The 19,665-nt window shown below is 39.3% G+C and overlaps 1 protein-coding gene across 1 annotated transcript in view; it reads right to left on the bottom strand.

Moving 5' to 3' along the window:
- Window positions 1-17,111, bottom strand: part of LOC149195430 (WD-40 repeat family protein / beige-like protein) — a 316,178-nt gene extending 299,067 nt beyond the window's left edge. Inside the window, exons 1-3 of the mRNA XM_089407918.1 lie at window positions 17,087-17,111; window positions 16,778-16,845; window positions 16,262-16,384 (exon numbers count right to left, since the gene is read on the bottom strand). Coding sequence (XP_089264044.1) covers window positions 16,262-16,384; window positions 16,778-16,845; window positions 17,087-17,111 — 216 coding nt within the window. The remainder of the gene's footprint in view (window positions 1-16,261; window positions 16,385-16,777; window positions 16,846-17,086) is intronic.
- Between the last annotated feature and the right edge of the window lie 2,554 nt (window positions 17,112-19,665).

The following is a 19,665-nucleotide window of genomic DNA, read 5'->3' as shown; positions in this document are numbered from 1 at the left end:
GTTGGTCAAGTATTTGGACTCTATTGGACACCAAGCTCACCAAGTTGACTACATTCCATCCCCAGACTGGTGGCCAGACAGAGGTCGTCAACAAGATGATAATGCACATACTCCACATGTACAACTCCAAGCATCCACGGACCTGGGATGAGAGCCTTCCCTATATGAATCAGAGATATAACAAATCTCTGTATAACTCGATTGGTCGCATTCCCTTTCAAGTGGGTCTAGGATTTCAACCATTTTGTCTGATTGATGTTGCCATGCCTCATGCGACTACACATACATAATCCACACATGTACAATTCGAGGTTGAAAAAGCAACCATATTTATTGAACGCATCCAGCACATGTGCTAGCAGGTTCACAACATCTTAGAGAAGTCTAATGCGAAGTACAAGAAGTGACATGATCAACATTGGGTGCCACACAAGTTTCAGGTGGGTGACAAAATTTGGTTGCATTTATAGAAAAACGCCTTACCGGAGCCCATCAGAAGCTTAGACCACTCTGATATGGGCCTTACACCATTACCAAGGTTGTGGGAGACAATGCTTTTGAGCTCAACATTCCCCCATTCCTTGGCCTGCACCCAATGTTCAATGTGGACTGCCTTGAACCATACTTTCCACCATTACTGGACATATCAGACATTGCAAAACAACTCACAACAACAGAGTTAGATCCAGACTGCATGGAACAAGCTAAAACTGATCGGATCATGGACACACAGATCAAGAAGACTCTCTAGTGGAAGAACCAACTGTATCAGGTTGTCAAAACTGGCCAACTCCTGCACCAAGGCAAGTGGCTCACTAGGGACCAAGTTTAGCAGAAGTTTCCCCATCTCATGGAAGCACTCAATGCAATGGGGACCATTGCTTCCTAAGGGGAGAGGATTGATCTAGGCGAATATTGGTGGCCACCCGCCTATTCCACTTGGACCCCCACCATTGTTTCTTTAAGTTTTTTAGTTTCCTTAATTGTAGCACAATTTACTATTTTTGGCAAAAAAAATTCATATCGTGAACTTCCAGAGTCGTTTTGAGGCCCTAAGTAACGTTTTTTGTTGTTGGAAAAAGTGCAAACATGAGCTTTGAACCACATTTGTTATTTGAAAGTTATAGTCATCGAATAGATCTTTCTAGTGAGGTATTGTGCACGTCAAACGAGTATCGTATGCCAAAGTTATGACCCCGGGCAATTGATGTACCAATTTACCCCAACGGGGCCCATAGTTTTGGCTCTTCATCTCTTAGGGTTATGTTTTTGGATGTTTATGTTTCTCCATTATTTCTCAATAACAAATCGGGTTTTGAGCTTCATTGTAACATAATTCAAAGGCATGTAGCCACCACATCTCTTCTCAGAGATAAGCTACCATCGCCTGAGCTAGTTTATTTCCATTCTGTATGTAAGCATATTTCAGTTATTTGATATTAATGAAATGAAGTTTTATTTCTACTACATCTCTATGTTTATGTTCATATATGTAAACTGTTGTGTTCCTACATAAGTTTGGATCAGTGGTATCAGAGCGGTTTGCTCTTTCTCTGTTTTTCTTTGCATGTCCCAAACGAGGTCATGGTATAAGGAGTTAGGGCTCAAACAAGTTGAACCTTTGCAAGACTAGCCTCGAAAACCTCGACGACCTCCCATGGTGGTAGAAAAGAAAGATGATGGAGTAGGAGATCCCTTCAAAATATTGCTTGAAGAAGCCCTCAAGCGAAAGAGGAATGAAATGATGGAAAAATTTGCCTAGATCCTTCGGTGGATGCCCATCTTCATCCGACAACCACTCTGGAGGCACCACTCCCTTCAAGGTACAAGTAAACTTTGATATTCCCATATTTCAAGGCTAGATAGATGCAAACGTCATAGATAGATGGCTAAATCGATCAGAAGGGTATTTTTTGGTTCATGATTTTTCCAATAGGAAAAATATTACTTTTGTGCTCCTCAAAGGCACCCCCAATGTTAAGGACTGGTGGGAAACCTACTGTGAGCAGAGGGATGAGAGGGAAACCTCACTATTTTCAGTCGCAACCACTTGGAAATCTTTCTGAGATGCCATCAAGGATCAGTATTACCCTATCGGGAACTATGTAGATAAGTAGATAAAGTGGACCACACTATAGCAGGGAAGGGACCAAGACATGCTGGAGTTCACAAATATTTTTCATACCCTTCGCACGAATTTGGATATCAAGGATTTTGATCAGCATCTAGTACTCAAGTACTGCATTCGTCTGCAAAAATCCATCCAAGACGAGATGGAGTTCCTAGACATTTTCTCGCTTGGCACCACCTACTGATATGTTGTCAAGATCAAGCAAAAGTTTAAAGAAAAGAAGCGATACTTTAGATATGTGAATCTGAAGCAAGGGAAAGGTGGCACCAAACCATCTCAGAACAAAGGATAAAGCCAAGGCAGGGTGACCTAGGAAAAACCGTCGAAGTTGCACGTAAAGAAAAACACCACGAAGACAAAGAATGACATATGAAAGTGGAGTGAGTTCCATAAGAGCCCCACTCACAACACAAGTGAGTGTCAGACCAAGCAGTCATTAGTGGCCAAATGAAGGCTTCAAAATCATATGCATGTTTTGACTCTGATTCAGAACCTGACAAAGGGAATGACAAAGGGAAGTAGATTATTGATGCAGAGCCCAACACCACTGTTGCCACCACTAAGATCCAGAAGATCCATAGGAGGGGGAGCGTCTCTTCCACTCACAGATGTGGGTGAAGGGTTCGTCGCTGTAATTCGTGGCCACATCCATGGCCCCTGGGAAGGGTGTCTCTACGCTGTAGAAGCAGGTGGAGAAGGTCGTGGAAGAATATAGGGACATCTTCTCCTCACCCACAGGGGTCCCCTTGCACTGTTAGGTCAAGCATTTAATCAATCTGACTCCCAGATCACCTTTACCCAATGGGCCAATATATCACTGCTCCATTCTCTAAAATTAAGAGGTCAAGCGGCAAATCTAGGAATTGCTGCAAAAATGGCACATCCGACCAAATTTCTCACCTTATGGGAGCCCAATTATACTTGTACAGAAGAAGAATGGGACTTGGAGTCTCTGCAATGATTATCAGGCACTAAACAATATCACTATCAGGAACAGGCATCCAATCCCATAGATTGATGACCTTCTGGACCAACTCAAGGGGGCCAAGTATTTCAGCAAGATCGATATGAAGTATGGCTATCACCAAGTTCCAATAGAGCCCGCAAATGTATGGAAAATCGCCTTCAAATCCAAGGAAGGCCTTTTTGAATGGTTGGTTATGCCCTTTGGGTTGACAAATGCCCCTACTACTTTTATGGGGCTAATATATGACATTCTGCGACCCTTCACCAACTCATTCATGGTTGTTTATCTAGAGAACATCCTCATCTTCAGTAAGATTTGGGAAGAACACTTGCAACACATTCGACAAGTCCTTCAAACCCTGCGGCAACACAAATTGTGTGCCAACTTATGGAGAAATGCACCGTTGGCATGAGTTAGGTCCAATATATTAGTTACATCATAGATGAGCGAGGCATGAATTTGGATCCAACTAAGATCCAATTCATTCGGGATTGGCTAGCCCCGACCACTCTAACAAAGCTTCACATCTTTTTGTGCCTTGCAAATTTTTATCGGAGGTTCGTGTTGGAATTCTCCTATATCACTTGGCCTTTGAGTCAGATTACCAAGGGTAGAGCGAAATAAAAAATTTCCTGGTCCAAACCCCAATAGAAGGCGTTCATTGAGTTGAAGAACTGCCTCTGCTCTACACCGATACTCACATTGCCAGACCTGCAACAGTCATTTGAAATTGAGACAAACGCCTCCAACCATGCTATTGGTGCAGTCCTTACCCAACACGAGCTTCCAGTGGACTATTATAGTGAGACACCTTCTAACACAATTCAAAAGTACCCCACCAATGATAGAGAGATGTATTCCATCATGCATGTTTACCGACAATGGAAGCATTACATTCTGGGGACGAAGATGGTCATCCACACTAATCACCAACCTCTTCAGTTTATACAAACACAAAGGAATTTGCATAATGATGATCATCATAAGTGCTCTACATATCTGCAACAGTTCCACTTGAATATTAAATATAAAAAGGGCAGCACCAATCATGTTGCAGACTGCCTTAACCGTCCCCCAATTGCGCATTGACTATTGTTCTCAACTCTTGTGGCCACAAGACCTTTGGATGGCTGCAACTATACAAAAATGATCTAGAGTTCGCCTCCCCATATGAGATGCTAGTAGATGGCAAGCAAGTTCCTGATTTCCACCTCCAGGATGCATTATTATCCTTCCTCGGCCACCTTTATGTTCCTTCAAGTGAGTGCGCTAAGCTGATTTCGAAGGCGCACTACAGTCGGGTCACGAGACACTTCGGTGTGGAGGAAACTATAGTCATACTATAAAAGTACTTTTATTGGCCAAAACTCTGACAAGATGTTGGGAAATATATCATATCCTGCACTTCCTGCGCCATTTCCAAGCCAACCATCAAGAAGCAAGGAATGCACTCCTCTTCCTACTCCCAGCCAACCTTGGGAATCCATCTCCATGGACTATCTGTCTGCCCTCCCTTCTACCAAGCATGGTAATGACTGTGTATTTGTGGTCGTGGACAAATTTTCTAAGATGGCTATATTTGAAACCTAGAAGAAGAGTATCACAGCAGAGGACACTTCCAAACGCCTTTTTGAACGAGTGTGGGTACATTTTGGGATCTCACAGATCATTATATCAGATTGGGAAAGTAGATTCCTGAGCATGTTTTTGTCAAGCCTCTGGACCCTATTGGACACCAAGCTCACCAAGTCGACTGCATTCCATCCCAAGATTGATGGCCAGACAGAGGTCGTCAATAGGATGATAATGCACATACTCCGCATGTACAAATCTGTTGACAGTGCTGGACCCACCAACATGTCAAGGGATCTCCCCAGTAAGAAGTCCCAACTAGACCTTAGACCGTTTGGAGTAGGAGTCCTAGCAGTGGGTAGTAAAGTAGTGCCTTGACCACGGTAGTGCACAAAGGTAAGTATGATAAGTTTGTTGGAAGCAAGTGTGCGACCTTGCAACGAGTCAAGTGAGATGCATGGGGGTTCTAAAACATGGAGGGGAAAATGAAGCGTGTCCCTCAGAAGCCTTTAATAGTACGTAGCCTGAAAGGAACACACGAGCGAAATGACATCACAAGATAGAAGCGGAATAGTCCACAATCCAAAGTGACAGGTTAATTCAACAACACTTCTCCAACAAGATTCATACAATTGCATACAAAATAGTTCGTACACAAATGTGTAAGTTAAATAACATACATTGCTAAAGTAACCAGAATAGTCCAAATACAATAACAACATATGCATGAAAACGTGTTGGCTCAATTATAATATTAAGTTAAAGTTACATCCATACATACACCATTGACAGCCACTAGCCCCAATAGTGGAACATTATAGTCAACACCACCTTATCCTAAAAAGAGGTGTAAGCACTCTATGTTGTGGAGAAGCCAAGGCTCATCACAATGCTCTCCAAGCCTTCTCTAAGAAATGCCTAACCAAAAGACTGGCTCCCAAAATCTTGTTCTATGAGTAATGAGGTTCTATTTATAACAAAGGGTGGGGCAACCCTTGAAATTCTCCTTTATGACTCTTCGACTACCCTCATGACTCTTCAACTTCTTTACAAATAACTCTTTACATTACATAGTGACTGTTCACATTCCACTAATGACACTTGGAATTTCACTTACAACATATTTTACAAATAATATACATTTTCCACATGTACCCATGTGAGACAAAATAGGCTAGAGACAATCTAACAAGACACAACACTATGACTTCGAAGTTTGGGGCAATACCAACTCGACATCCTCCACTTGATGATTCTTGGTCACATACTGATGCCAAGCTTGGTACTATGCTATGATGTCCCCAAATTGCTTGATGGTGTCTTCCTGATAACAGACTCTTGCCTCCATAGCTTATGGGTATATGGTCTTGGAACCTGTGTCCATCTCATCCTGAAGCATGTGCAGCATGGTGTAGACCATGATAGGACCACCAATGTGCTTTTGCATGTTTGGTGTGCTAAGCTCCAAGTCATCTTTGGTGGCCTCTCACCTTAGTTTCTCCATGTACCTGTCGACTTCTAACTGGACTTGGTTCTTGTGCTTAACTTTGGTTAGGGAACCTGCATCTGCTCACTCTCTTCCTTAGCTGCTGGCTCATCAACCTGTATTGGCACTATTTTCTATGCCATTGTGCCTTTCCTTTATTCTTCTTCCTGTTTATGCTTCTTTTCCTATTCTTTCCTTCTCGGCTCCCACTCTTCCTTTGGTTATTGTACTGCTTGCTGTGATCTTAGTTCTGCTTCTTGCAAGCTCTTTTCTTCTCTCCTCCTTTGCTTTTGTTGTATGTGTCCTCTAATTCCCTTTGCTTCTGCTGTCAAAGCTTCTTGCATGAAGATTGAATGCGCTTTTGCTTTGTAGCTTTGTTCTCCCTTTATTATGTCAGCAATTTCCTCTTTCCTTGATCTTGTACTGGATTTTTTCCTTCTGCCACTGCTACTGGTCTTGTTTCCATGTTAGTGTTGATTCATTTTCTGTAAACAGTTGGGCATCTGCATATATTGGCACTTTCTCAACTGCTTCCCCAGTATTGCTTTCAGTGGTCTCTCTTGAAGCAACTCTCTTTAGTGCCATGGTACAATGATTGTTGGAGAGAAGTGCTTCATGAGTGTGGTACCTGTGGGACAGAAAGGACACTCATGGCAAGCAAACATTAGCTCTTACAAATCTAACTTCACAGCATGATCAAGCAGCAACCAGGGCATCTGATGAGAGTAATTGTGCAATTTGACTGACAGGGGTGACTGACTGACTATGGGAACTATACAGTCCTAGCAGTCACTGTGAAAGCTTGATGACTAGAACTGCGGAATGTGCAGTTCAGTCTAGATCAGGGCCTGGGAAAGACTGGCCATTGCTTAGTCTCAGTGACCAAGATGGGAGACTGGCTCTTGGAACTGCACAATGCGTAGTTGAAGCCACCCCAAGATAAGCTCTGCGCAATTCCAGAAGCCAAGATAAAGGCCTTGAGCTCCCATATTGTGTAGTGCATGCAGTGAAGTGTGAGATCCGGGTGGGGGGGCCCCTATCTATCAATGGGGAGTGTGCAAACAAGCATATCTGAAGGATGATGTAAGGATGAGTGCAGATCCGACTAATTGTAGACGTATACATGTAAAACAAGTGCAACAATGGATCAAACTGAAGGAACATGATGCATGTGAAGGGAGTCGCCACACGACGACCGTTGGTGCAGAACGGGAAAACTCATGCGACACTTGGGAAAGACAACCTATAACTTGAAACAACACTTATACAATCCAAAACAAGTTAAAAAGCTAGCAGTCGTTCAACAAAATGAGTGGAACAACACTCTCACAAGCTAAACAAACAAAATCAACAGAAAAAGCAGCAAAAGGCGATAAAATAAAAACTCAGCCTAAAAGCGATGATAGTGCTCTGAAGGCTTCTTGATCTCCTAGGGAAGCTAGAGCTTGATGATCGAATGTATAAGTGAGATCTAGAGGCGTCCATTACATAAAGTTGAGAAAAATGGAATTCATGACGCATATGCTTGAGATCAAGGACAACAACGACACTTGGCAGAAACTTCTAAAGATGGAAATGTGTCACCTTCGGGAAACTAATAATAGATCCCTACTTCCTAGGGATTCTTTTCCTCTTAGCTTCTTTCTTTTCAAGAAAACTGCCATGCACTGCCTGGAAAGATTGTGCAGTTTTGGGAAGGACCGGGCAACTCTCTGGTTCATGCACTGAGCAGTTTCTGAGCACAGTAGGTTCTGCACAATTTCTGGGTTGAGTGGCTTTAGGCTGCCTCTTAGGCTCTGTGCAATTTCCCAGCTAAAGGCAGGCTATCAGTTGGCTCTGCGCAATTCTAGAGCTGAAGGTTCACTTGTTGGCTTGGACTGCTCTATGCAGTTTCCTAGCTGAAGACAGGTTTCCAATTGGGTTTGCGTAATTCTGGAGCCGAAGCTCACTATGGGATGATCTGCGCATTTCCTGAGAGCAAGGTTAGTTTCCTCTAGGATTGCACAGATCATCAAGGCAGTTCTAGAACCAGATTGCAACCAAGTGAAGAGGTTAGCTTGTGGGTTAGACAATAAAGCAAGTAAGAAAACACAAGCCATAAAGCAAAATATAAATCTCAATGAAAGCATGAGTACCTGGGATAGTGCAAGATACACTGTTGTGATTTAGAAGGAAGGCTCCAAAATGAAGCTTAGGCAAAATTTTGGAGGGTGGTTGCAGCCACTACAACAAAATCCAAGCATCCATGAACCTAGGATGAGAGCCTTCCCTATGTGCAACACAGTTATAACATATCTCTGCATAGCTCGATTAGTCAAAGTCCCTTTCAAGTGGGTCTAGGATTTCAACCATTGTGTTTGATTGATGTTGTCATGCCTCATGCAACTACACAAACATAATCCACACATGTACAGTCTGAGGCTGATAAAGCAACAAGATTTATTGAACGCATCCAACACATTCACTAGTAGTTTTAGTTAATCTTGGAGAAGTCTAATGCCAAGTACAAGAAGCGACATGATCAACATCAGGTGCCATACAATTTTCAGGTGGGTGACAAAGTTTGGTTGCATTTACAGGAAGAACGCCTTACCAGAGACCCTTGGAAGCTCAAACCACTTTGATATGGGCCTTACACCATTACTAAGGTTGTGGGAGACAATGCTTTTGAGCTCAAGATTCCCCCATTCCTTAGTCTGCACCTAGTGTTCAATGTGGACCACATTCAACCATACTTTCCACCATTATTGGACACATCATACATTGCAGAACAACTCACACCAACATATTTAAATCCAGACTGCATGGAACATACCACAACTGATCAGATCATGGACACACAGATCAAGAACACTCGCCAGTAGAAGATCCAACTATATCGGGTTGTCAAAGTTGACCAACTCCTGCACCAAGGCAAGTGGCTCACTAGGGACCAAGTTCAATAGAAGTTTCCCCATCTCATGGAGGCACTCAATGCAATGGGGACCATTTCTTCCTAAGGGGGGAGGACTAGTCTAGGTGGATATTGGTGGCCACCCACCTATTCCACTTGGACCCCCACCATTTTTGGCAGTTTTTCAGGTCCTAAACTTTCGAAGTTATTTTGAGAACCTAAATGACATTTTTTTTGGTAAAAGGGCGTGAGTCTTTGACTCACATTTGCAGTCAAAATTTATAGTTCCCAGATAGATATTTCAAATGAGGTATTGTGCACGTCAAACGGAGATCGTATGCCAAAGTTAGACCCGAGAAGTTGATGTACCAATTTACCCCAATGGGGCCCATAGTTTTGGCACTTCATCTCCTAGGGTTAGGTTTTTGGATGTTTAGCGTTTTCCATTGTTTCTCAATAATAAATAGGCCTTCGAGCCTCATTGTAACACAATTCAAAGTGATGTAGTCACCACATATCTTCTCAAAGATAAGCTGCCATTGTACGAACTAGTTTATTCCCATTCTGCATGTAAGCATATTCCAGTTCTTTGATATTAATGAAATGAAGTTTTATTTATGCTACATCTCTATGTTTACATGTATATTTGTATTATGTTTTGTTCCTACATAAGTCTGGATCAGACACCCTCCTTTACTTAGCACATGGAATAAATGAATTACAATGTACCTATGAGGCAACTATGGAAGAACCTAAGGGAATAATGAATATAACGTGGACATAATAATATAACAGGCCCATTATGTAGTTAGAGTAAATAATATAATATTGAAGAATAATTAGCATCAACCCCTATGACTACTCATGAAAAAGTATAAATACACATTAGTATCATCGTATAAAGGCATGTTGAGTATTATATTTTAACAAGCAAGGCTTGTGGAGTGATTTCTTCCATAAGGAGTATTTGAGGGTGTTGCCCTACCTAAAGGGTTCGCTCCATATTCTCATGTCCATTATTGTGTCGATGCATTTTTATTATTGTTTAGGGTTATAATCTTTCTTTTACCAAGGTTTAGTACATTTGGTTTTAAAGCCTTTTATGGGGCACAAACGTGAGGATTTTTTTTTTTTTTTTCCTTTGTAGATTTTTTTCAAGGGTCATATTATATTCGTTAACTGCCTGGGTACCTCCCTATCTACTCCCTCTATTATCCTCACTATGTACACTACATAGATTCATTAGGAATCCCCTTTCTCCATGTGTGAGAATATTGATAAAATCAACATACATGATGCCTAGTGCACGTCCTTTCTCTTTTGCTCAATAAGCACCAGGGTGTAATGCATGGGATTTCAATTCCGTGCTAAAGTTGTGAGGTTGAACATTTATTTGCTTAGGATCTTATGCATCCCTTTGCTCACCAATGAGTAATTTATCCCTAGTACATGTGTTTCTAGCATGCATTTATTACTTCCTTGACATTAACCCTTGCTCAATGTTTTTCGTGGCTCAACAACCTACATTCCATGTTGACTGAGAAAATACTTCTTTTCTCATTGGGTTTACACTTAGCCAAATTTTCTTCCTTCATATTTTTCTTTCTTTCTTTGGTCTTTTTAGCATGCTTTATTTGTTGCTTCCTTTATTACTATGCTCATTGCATGTTTTTGTCATGTGTTAAATGCTTGATGGATGCCTTCACCATTCTTTTCGTTGAGTACTAGTCTTTACTTTATCATTGAGAAGGGTTTTTAAACAAATGCCTCTCACTAGATAACCTAATACTTAGCGAAATTCCTCCTTTCACCCTTAACTTTTCATGCTATCAATTTTTTTCTTGCCTATTGATGCAAGCCTAAGCTTGCTCCTTGCCACTCCACCAAGCATAAAAAGTATTATCATTTATGTCCAAGACTTTTGAGCACAAATCTCTTTGATTGTTGAATAAGCACTTGGTATTTTTTTGCAATTTTATACCTTTTTACCATGCTTGATGTACTTCCTTTTCTACACTTACTTCATTATCCTAACCCTTTTTCTCGAAAAATACCTACCAGACTCACTACTCAACTTATCAAGCATTGGATCATTAACACTTAGTGAGAGAAGGCTCTTTGCTCAACATTCTCTACTTAGTCTATTTTCTTGATTTTTTAGGAATAAATTAACTTTAGGTTTTGAAAGGTTGATTATTACTTACAATTTGATCCTGATGAATCCCAAAAGTTTGATTGTGAGGAAGCCAAGAATAAATCCCTCGTAGAATTAATGGCATTCATGCAATATTTGATAACACAAAGATTTATCTTCTGGGGGATTAAATTTAGATACCTTCTTCAAATTTATCACACAATTTTAATTGACATTATGCAATGCTAAATATGGGCATGTTAGCCTTGTCACAATAAGATGGATACAAGTGTGTGCGTGTGTGTGTGGGGTTAGACAACATCATTATTAAATAGTGCACAATGAGTTAATATATGTATATTTCAAAAGAGCCAACTCCTAGTATGCATGGTTACATCTAATAACTCAGTTTGGTGTGCAAGGGGAAAGTGAATCAAATAACTCAATTTTGGAAGAAGAATAAACACCTTTGATATGGAATGGATCATTATATAATTTTTCATCTATCTTGGTATTTTATTGGTGGAAAAACTAGAGGAATTTGCTTGTCGGGGTCATTTTAGTGGTAAGCCCTACTTTGGAAAATTGGGGTCAAGAACCATCCCAAGCCATTTTGAGGCATCAAATGAAACTTTTATGGGGTCAAAACTTTGTGAACATAGATTTAAATACATCGACATTTATTCTACACATTGAGACCTTTCCAACAATGTGAAAATCACCTCAATTGAAGTTCTTGCATGAAAGTTATGCCTCTTGCAAGTTGCCTTACCTTATTGACCACCATGGTACAAGTGGATGCCACACCAACCCCCATTACTCACGAATGTGGAGATAGCCATATGTGATATTTCAAAAATATTCTAAGAGGTACAACTCCTGATCACTAATTGAGGGTTGAGGATGCAAAAACCCTAACCCTAGATGATTATTAGGCTATGCTAAATATTGGGTCACTAAGAGAAGAAGGGGTTCTCTTCTTTAGCATTGTACTCATTACATAGTTAAGCAAAGCATCTAGGATTAAGAAATGAAAACACAATAGAGGAGGAAAAGATTTTATAACAACCATTTAAACTATAGTTTCCAAGGCAACTCCATAATGAGTGCCTCTTTCTTCGTATTTGTGTTTCCATATCTGAAGAAAAGAGAAAGCATAGACCCCACCTTTTAGTTGGGTTTTCTCTCTATTGAGTTTCTTAGGATAGTTATTTTGTCAATTTATGTGGATGGTGTGTTCTTTTGCTCATTTTTTTCATTTTCAATCTAGTTATTTTATAAATTCAAGCGATAAACTAGTAATAGTTAATTTGAGATCTAAGGAAATAAATCTTATATTCTAAGATTTCATAATATTATAAGATATGTCATGATCAATTTTTTTAGTGGAATATCCATGATAGTTTCCAAATCAGACTTCATCCACATAAGAGGAAGAAAGATGGTTGGTTTTACTACAACCATGATCAACTAAAACAAATGGGTCAAGATGACTTAAATCATTAAAAAAGGGGGGGCATGAGGTAATAATGTAAACATTAGATCTCATGCTTAGAAAAACAATGACATAGAGCATATATTTAGATGTCTTAAGTGATTAAGACAATGAATAGACTTGACTTATCATTGTTTGTAATATAATTAGTCTTTCAATAAATATAATTCAATGTATTTTTATTAGAAAAAACTAGTTAACTTAAATATCATTACAATGGTAAATATCAATCTTTAAAAATATAAAGAGTAAATAAATGATTTAGTCCCTTGTACCATACATCCTATTGCTACCAATATCTCCCAAAATAAAACGAAACATAAACTTTATTTAATATTTTTATTAAAATTAGTAAAAAAATGTTAATTAATAAAATTTCTTATTAAAAAAATTCATGTTAATTATACACATATTTGTAAAATACAATATATTTTTGTGACCAGGTTGAGTCTAAGTCAAGATTAGTATGTTTATTGGATGGAAGAAAACCAATCCACTAAGTTGGATGCTTATCACCAGAATTGTGCAAGGCTCAATCCAGCGACCATGCTTGACAAGTTTAACTCCCTGAAAATGACTTCCATCCTCAACTCCTCTCCTTGATTGAGTATTGCATTCCATATTCCTCTCTTTATTGTTTGACTTTGTTGGTGATTAGGTTGCTCGGCTCCATTTTATAATAGTTTGTTTTGCTAACTTTTTACTCAATTCCACCTTATTGTAATGGCTTTTTACCAACTTTTCCAGCGTATCAATTATTAAGTTTTATATTTACTAGCTTTTACTTTTTCAATGATGGAAAGATATTTTATTGAAAATTAATATTTTAAAGTGATTTTTAAATTTATATTTTAAATTTTATCCATTAAAATATTTTATCTTATTTTGTAATGATGACAATAAAATTTACCTTAGTTTACCTTTAAATCAAATATCATTACAATAAAATTTACCTTAGTTTACCTTTAAATCAAATCAAATCTATTTTAATCTTTTCAATCAAATCAATTTTAATTTTACATGTGTAGAATCCAATTTTTATGAGATAAAGTTTGTTTTAATGAGAACCAGCAAAATGGTATTAGCTCTTCATCAATTTTATTAATTTATTGATACAAGCTTTATAAAGTTTGTTTGATAAGAATATGTTATAGTAGTGTTTACCATATTTTAATTAAACTGGATATTACAAGAAATATATATAATTTCGATGCAATTTATTTAATATGTCTTTTCAATGACAAAAGAATTTTAATGTACGTATTTTGGCAAAAAAAATAATTAATTAACACAATGGTATGTATAATGATTAAGGAAAACTTATTGTAACATCCCAAAATAATTCAAGGTAAAATAAATTAGTTACATATGGTAATTTCAAGAGTTACACGTCAGTTACAAAACTGATTCTTGATATGTGTAAAAACTCGAGCAATGGAGGGAAGCCTCTAACAACTTATTCCTCCAACTACCGCACCTTTCAATAAAAGTATAACTATGCTTCGGGGTATACGTTACACCACATTAATGACTGCGAAGTTTTGGGAAAGATGGCAACAAGAAAGCTTTCTGCTAGATGTATTTGTTGTCATCTGGCAACTTTGAATGCCGGAGCATGCATTTATTAATGACTGCGAAGTTTTGGGAAAGATGGCAACAAGAAAGCTTTCTGCTAGATGTATTTGTTGTCATCTGGCAACTTTGAATGCCGGAGCATGCATTTCAAAGATCAGGCGCTGAGTTTGTGTTGGCGGTCATAAAGAAAAGAAATCTCTGACGGAAGATGGAAGGAGGTTTTGCGTGGGAATGAACCATACACCAAGCGTTGGGTGGATTGTTCCTGGTAACTTGGTTTATTTAGAGATTACGCACAAAATTGCAATTCTCTGTTGATTATATTGATATGCGCAGACTTCTCTCGATTCTATGAATACGCTTTTATTGTAGACTTATTCAGTGTAGATTGTCTAGATTTCGTTTTGCCGTAAAATTCTGTGTTCTGGTAAGCAAGTGAATCGTTGTTCATGATATTGAGTTCACTATTTTAAAGGTTAATTTTCCTTTCTACGGTTGGGTTTATAAGTTAATAAGAAATTAGCATTGATTTCTTAAAAACAGAGCTTCCCGCTCTTTTATTATCCACCTATTAGTGCTCGGATTTATATAGCGAGCAGATTTATTTAGCAAGCTTAATGGATTGGGTCCATGTTAGAGTTTCCCCTCCCCCAGGGAGGTTATTTCTCCGTGTTGCAAGTGATGGAAGCTTGCAGTGGAAGCATGGAGAGAGCCACTAATGAGATAAGTATTTATGACAATCTTGGAAAATATAAGAGTTTATGTTAGTACGTGAAATGAGTATATGTTATTTTGCTTATAGAAATAGCTATTTTGGGTAAGAAAAACACATATTCAAACAATAGCTATTGCATTTTTGGCATATTAAAAAAATAATAAAAGTAAATATTGCATTCTTGGAGAAGAGAATGCGTATTAAAGAAATAGAGGTAAATATTGCATCTTTGGAAAAGAGAATGCATATTAAAGAAATAGAAGTTAATATTGCATTTATGGAAAGAAAGAATGCATATAAAAGAAGTAGAAGTTAAGTTGGATTTTATTGGAAGGGATATATGCTTTATTGCTTTGGGATACTAGTTAATTTAGAAGTTTCTTGTGAGAAATTTATGCATTGCATGCATAATAGAAATTGCGATATGATATGCTTTCTTGGCACATCTGTGATGACCCCGGGTAACTTGTAATTTTGAGTAATTACTGTGGTAAGAAATTGTATGAGTGGTTACTTATTGTTACTAATGACATTATTTAATTAAGGAAGTTGATATATTGAATTATTTTTATATGTGTATATTCTTGAAATGCTGGCAGCCTCTTGATGGAGGATTTTCTATTAAAAGAAAAGAATCAGTTATGAAACTGAAAAACTGCTTCTCACCAGGAAAAGTCCTGGGAAGGAAAAACCTCTGGGCTGTTGAGGAACAGACAGAGAAGAATTCCAGGAGAGAGAGCAGATAGAGAAAAGAGGTTAAGTCTGGTAGAGACCAGATAACCCAGCACAACAGTGCATGAGTCTTGTTGAGGGCTGTAGGCCTGCAAGACGGCTCGGGGGGAGAATCCAACGTAAAATGGATCTCAAGGTTGGGAGGACAAGAGCATAAATGAATGCAGGTGCATATCCTAAAGACAGAACTCCAGCAACGAATTGACCAGGTACGAACTCTGATTAAATAGATAACAATAGCAGTACACTGAAATTCATGAATAGATTACTGTGACTCTGAGCGTCTTTTAGCTAAACAGATGTGAGGAAAGATAACATAGATTGCTTGTGAACAGAGATGGTATGTACTGTTCAAGTAACTATCTGATAATCAAATATTAATACTATTATGAGTCATATAGTTGCTGTAGGTTATTAAATAACTGCATGCATATAACAGAGGAAAACCCTGAGTGGATCTGTGTTACCACTACAAACATTTCAATCATTCTAAGTGAATATGTACCGAAACGAGAAATAGTATGGCAGCATTTAGTTAGAATCGAAAGGTACATAAGAAACCTGACAAAGAGCCATACATTCGATTATTAGTGCTGCAATCTTAACAAATAAAGAATAATCATTCACCGTGATGGAATGTAACGATATAAGAATCTGGCTAAACCCTGAGTCAAGGGTTTGAACCTGTAAGTTAATGAACCCATGAATAAATCATTAATCGTGCTCACGGTCACACCGTTGAAGCACCAGGGAAAACATATGTAGAAGCATGAATATTAACCATAAGCTGTATGCACAAATATGTCACGGCCGCAAGCACAGAGTGCGTAACCGAGACAGCATGCGTATATGCATATACGGTAAACAATGAATCCAAATAAAATCACAGAGAATAGTGCATGAAATAAATAATAGCGCATGTATATTATATGAACCCTCTGTTGAGAGAATGCATTTACCATATCAATTTGAACAAAGAAATGTGCATTAAACCAGTAACGCATGCATGCATGGACAATATAGTGAACCCATGTTAGATCTTGTTATAATACATTGAAAAGACAGTAATAAGCTAACCTTAATTAAGCTAGAAGCATACGAATGGCATATAACAAAAAGGGCTGCCATCGATATAACAGTAAGACCTGGGAAAGGTATAACGCCACATTTGGAAAGTAAGGAACATTCGATACATTAAACCCAGATGGGCAAATTTAATAACATCTGAACTATACATATATTAAACTTGAGAACCGGTGGATACAGTATAGGTCCTTATAAACAAAATGACAGTTAGAGTAGCCTCACACGGAAATAAGGAATGGAGGTATTTAACAATATACAGTTTCAGTAGAAGCATTACAGGCACGAAGCCATAATACCAACCAGCCATACTGCTAACAGACGGCATGAGTGCCCAAAACAAATCACAACTCTCTAAAACCCTAACTGAACCAGACATATGGGTCTCGGCGTGTTGTGACAGGCTGCAAACCTGTGGCATAAAACCGAGAGCGTCGTAAGACTCCTCTCTTACCATAGACTGAGACATATCTACCGACTGTGTAAACCCTTATCAAGCCAAGAGCTATTTACCATCGCTAGCAGGCATACCTGGCATGTTTGATGTGGCCTTCGTTGGTAGCAGAGGGTGGTCGACTACATGAACCCTGCACAATCAAACGCACAGCCATGAGCTTATAACAGCCAAGCAAATCGTAAGCCTGCAAATAAGAACATAGCATTACTGTACACTAAGGTCGAAAGGGTGAATAATCGATCATAACATCTGTGGTATGATACCTGTGGCCGCGTAGAACCAGAAGAGTGTTGCAGAGGAGGAACTGCCGGCCTGAGAAGGTGAAGAGCCACTCCGTGTGGAAGAAATGAGCTAAAACCCCAAGACTCGGAGGTATAAGTATGAGACCTCAAACCCTTAAACAAATCAGGATCGTTCAATGCCAAGATCAAATCTGAGTCGTCCGTTTGAGCGGGAGCCAGGCGCGAAAACCTCGGTGGGTCAACCGAGGATCACATGCCTTCACATGGGCTGAGCCACCTGGCGGAGGGTTGGTGAGACGGGTTAAGTCTCCGTCCCCACCTGGCCGGGGTTGGTACAGTGACAACCGGTTACGTGTCAACCAAACTCCATATGTACAGTCAAAGCATTAAATCAAACTTTAAAACCATAGCCGTGAGCTTTACATGTATGCGAATATATGTGCAATGGTAAGGGTGGCAAGGTATATAGAAATATTAATAAGAATTGGTCAATCTATAAAGTTTATAAACCTGTGATGATGCCGAGAACGCGTTAACAATGATTGGAAGAGGGTCGGGTTGAGTCAACTGCCCACAGTAATTTTTTTTTTTATTATTACATATATATTTATAATGAGATCGTGACAATGTGGTATCAGAGCAGAGGTTTCAAAACTGTGGCCTCTGGAGCAGTAAAGTAAGTTCCAGCTGCATGGTAAATTACCATATAATGCATATATGAGGAAGAGATAATGCAGCTAATTGATTTTCTTGTGTACCAATTAGGAGATCAATACAGAAACAACCATCTGCTAACAGTCAACAAGCAGGATGGAGGAAATACAGGGAGCTGGCAGCGTCCCTCAGGAAAATCCAGAGCTGTGGATACAGCTTGGTGCAGAGACACGCAGTACCAATCTGGCGATACTGCAAACTGTTCAAGAGCTGAAAAGTGAGATGGCGCGTCTGCGAGAAGACAACGCGCGATTGACAGTGGAGCAGGAAAGAATATTGAAAAGTCTGTCAGACAAACAAAATCCACCATTAGCCAACCCCAGTGCAGAACAGCAAAGGGCAACTGAAGAACGGGATTACGCACCTGAAATATCAGAGGAGAAGGAAGACCATTCTGACAATGTACTAGAGCAGCAGACCTCAAAGAGACAGAAAATGGAATTACAGGGAGAATTCCGGAAAATTAAACCTCCACATTTCGATGGAGAGCAGGAAGAAGCGGCAGAGGCTTGGTTAATTAATATTAACAAGTATTTCCAGCTGTATGAATATGACCAGAATCTGAAGGCGCGGCTGGCCATCTTCCAGCTACAGGGCAAAGCAACTTTGTGGTGGGAAGAAATTAAAATTGTAAAAGGAGTGAGTGAACAGAACATCACTTGGGAAAAGTTTCAGAAATACTTTAAGGAGAGATATCTAACCGAGCGTTTTTATGATGAGAAGGCACGGGAATTCCATGATTTACGACTGGGACAACAGTCCATGGATGAATTCATTAACCGCTTCACTTCCCTGCTTCGCTATGTGCCATATATCAAGGAAGAAAAGGCCAAAGTGCAGAGGTTCGTGAGCAGCCTACCGGCCTATATAAGGGAACGTATTGAGTTTGACAATCCCCGAACCATGGATGAGGCAATTCGTAAGGCAAGAATTTGTTACCAGCAGAACAAAAAAGAAGGAGACATTTCAAACAAAAGATGGAATGAAAGAAAAGGCAACAGAGTTGCTGGTAATAACAAAGGCAGTCGTGGAAATGGCGGTAAGGGTGCTGGGAAGGGGCAGATTAACAGAAACATAACCAAAGGTACCTTCCGGGCTAAGCCAAGTGAAAGCAGGGTCAGCGAACCACCTGCCAGATCAGAGATTGAAGGGACCAGACCTCCAGTCTAGTGTTGGGGATGTGGAGGACCGCACTATGTTAAAAACTACCCGCAGCGTAAAGGAGTTGACCAAATATCTCAGATCCACGAAGCATCAACCGTTGGGGACGTGGCACGCAGCGTACCAAGAATTAACGCAGCCTTGGAGGACCGGCAAGCGGAATATCAACCGACCATGGTGGAGTTTGAAGGTAAGATTGCAAATCTTTCTATAACTGTTCTTATTGATCCAGAAGCTACTTTAAGTTATGTTAGCCCAAAAATAGTAGAACAGTGTAAGCTATCATCGGAAAAGTTCAAAAATCCATG

The sequence above is a fragment of the Pinus tabuliformis genome, chromosome 2_2, assembly GCF_031772625.1.
Source record: "Pinus tabuliformis cultivar Carrire ecotype Pingquan chromosome 2_2, CPIR1, whole genome shotgun sequence".
NCBI classification, from domain to species: Eukaryota; Viridiplantae; Streptophyta; class Pinopsida; order Pinales; family Pinaceae; genus Pinus; species Pinus tabuliformis.
The sequence above is the reverse complement of the archived record's forward strand: the minus strand, read 5'-3'. Positions and strand labels throughout refer to the sequence as shown.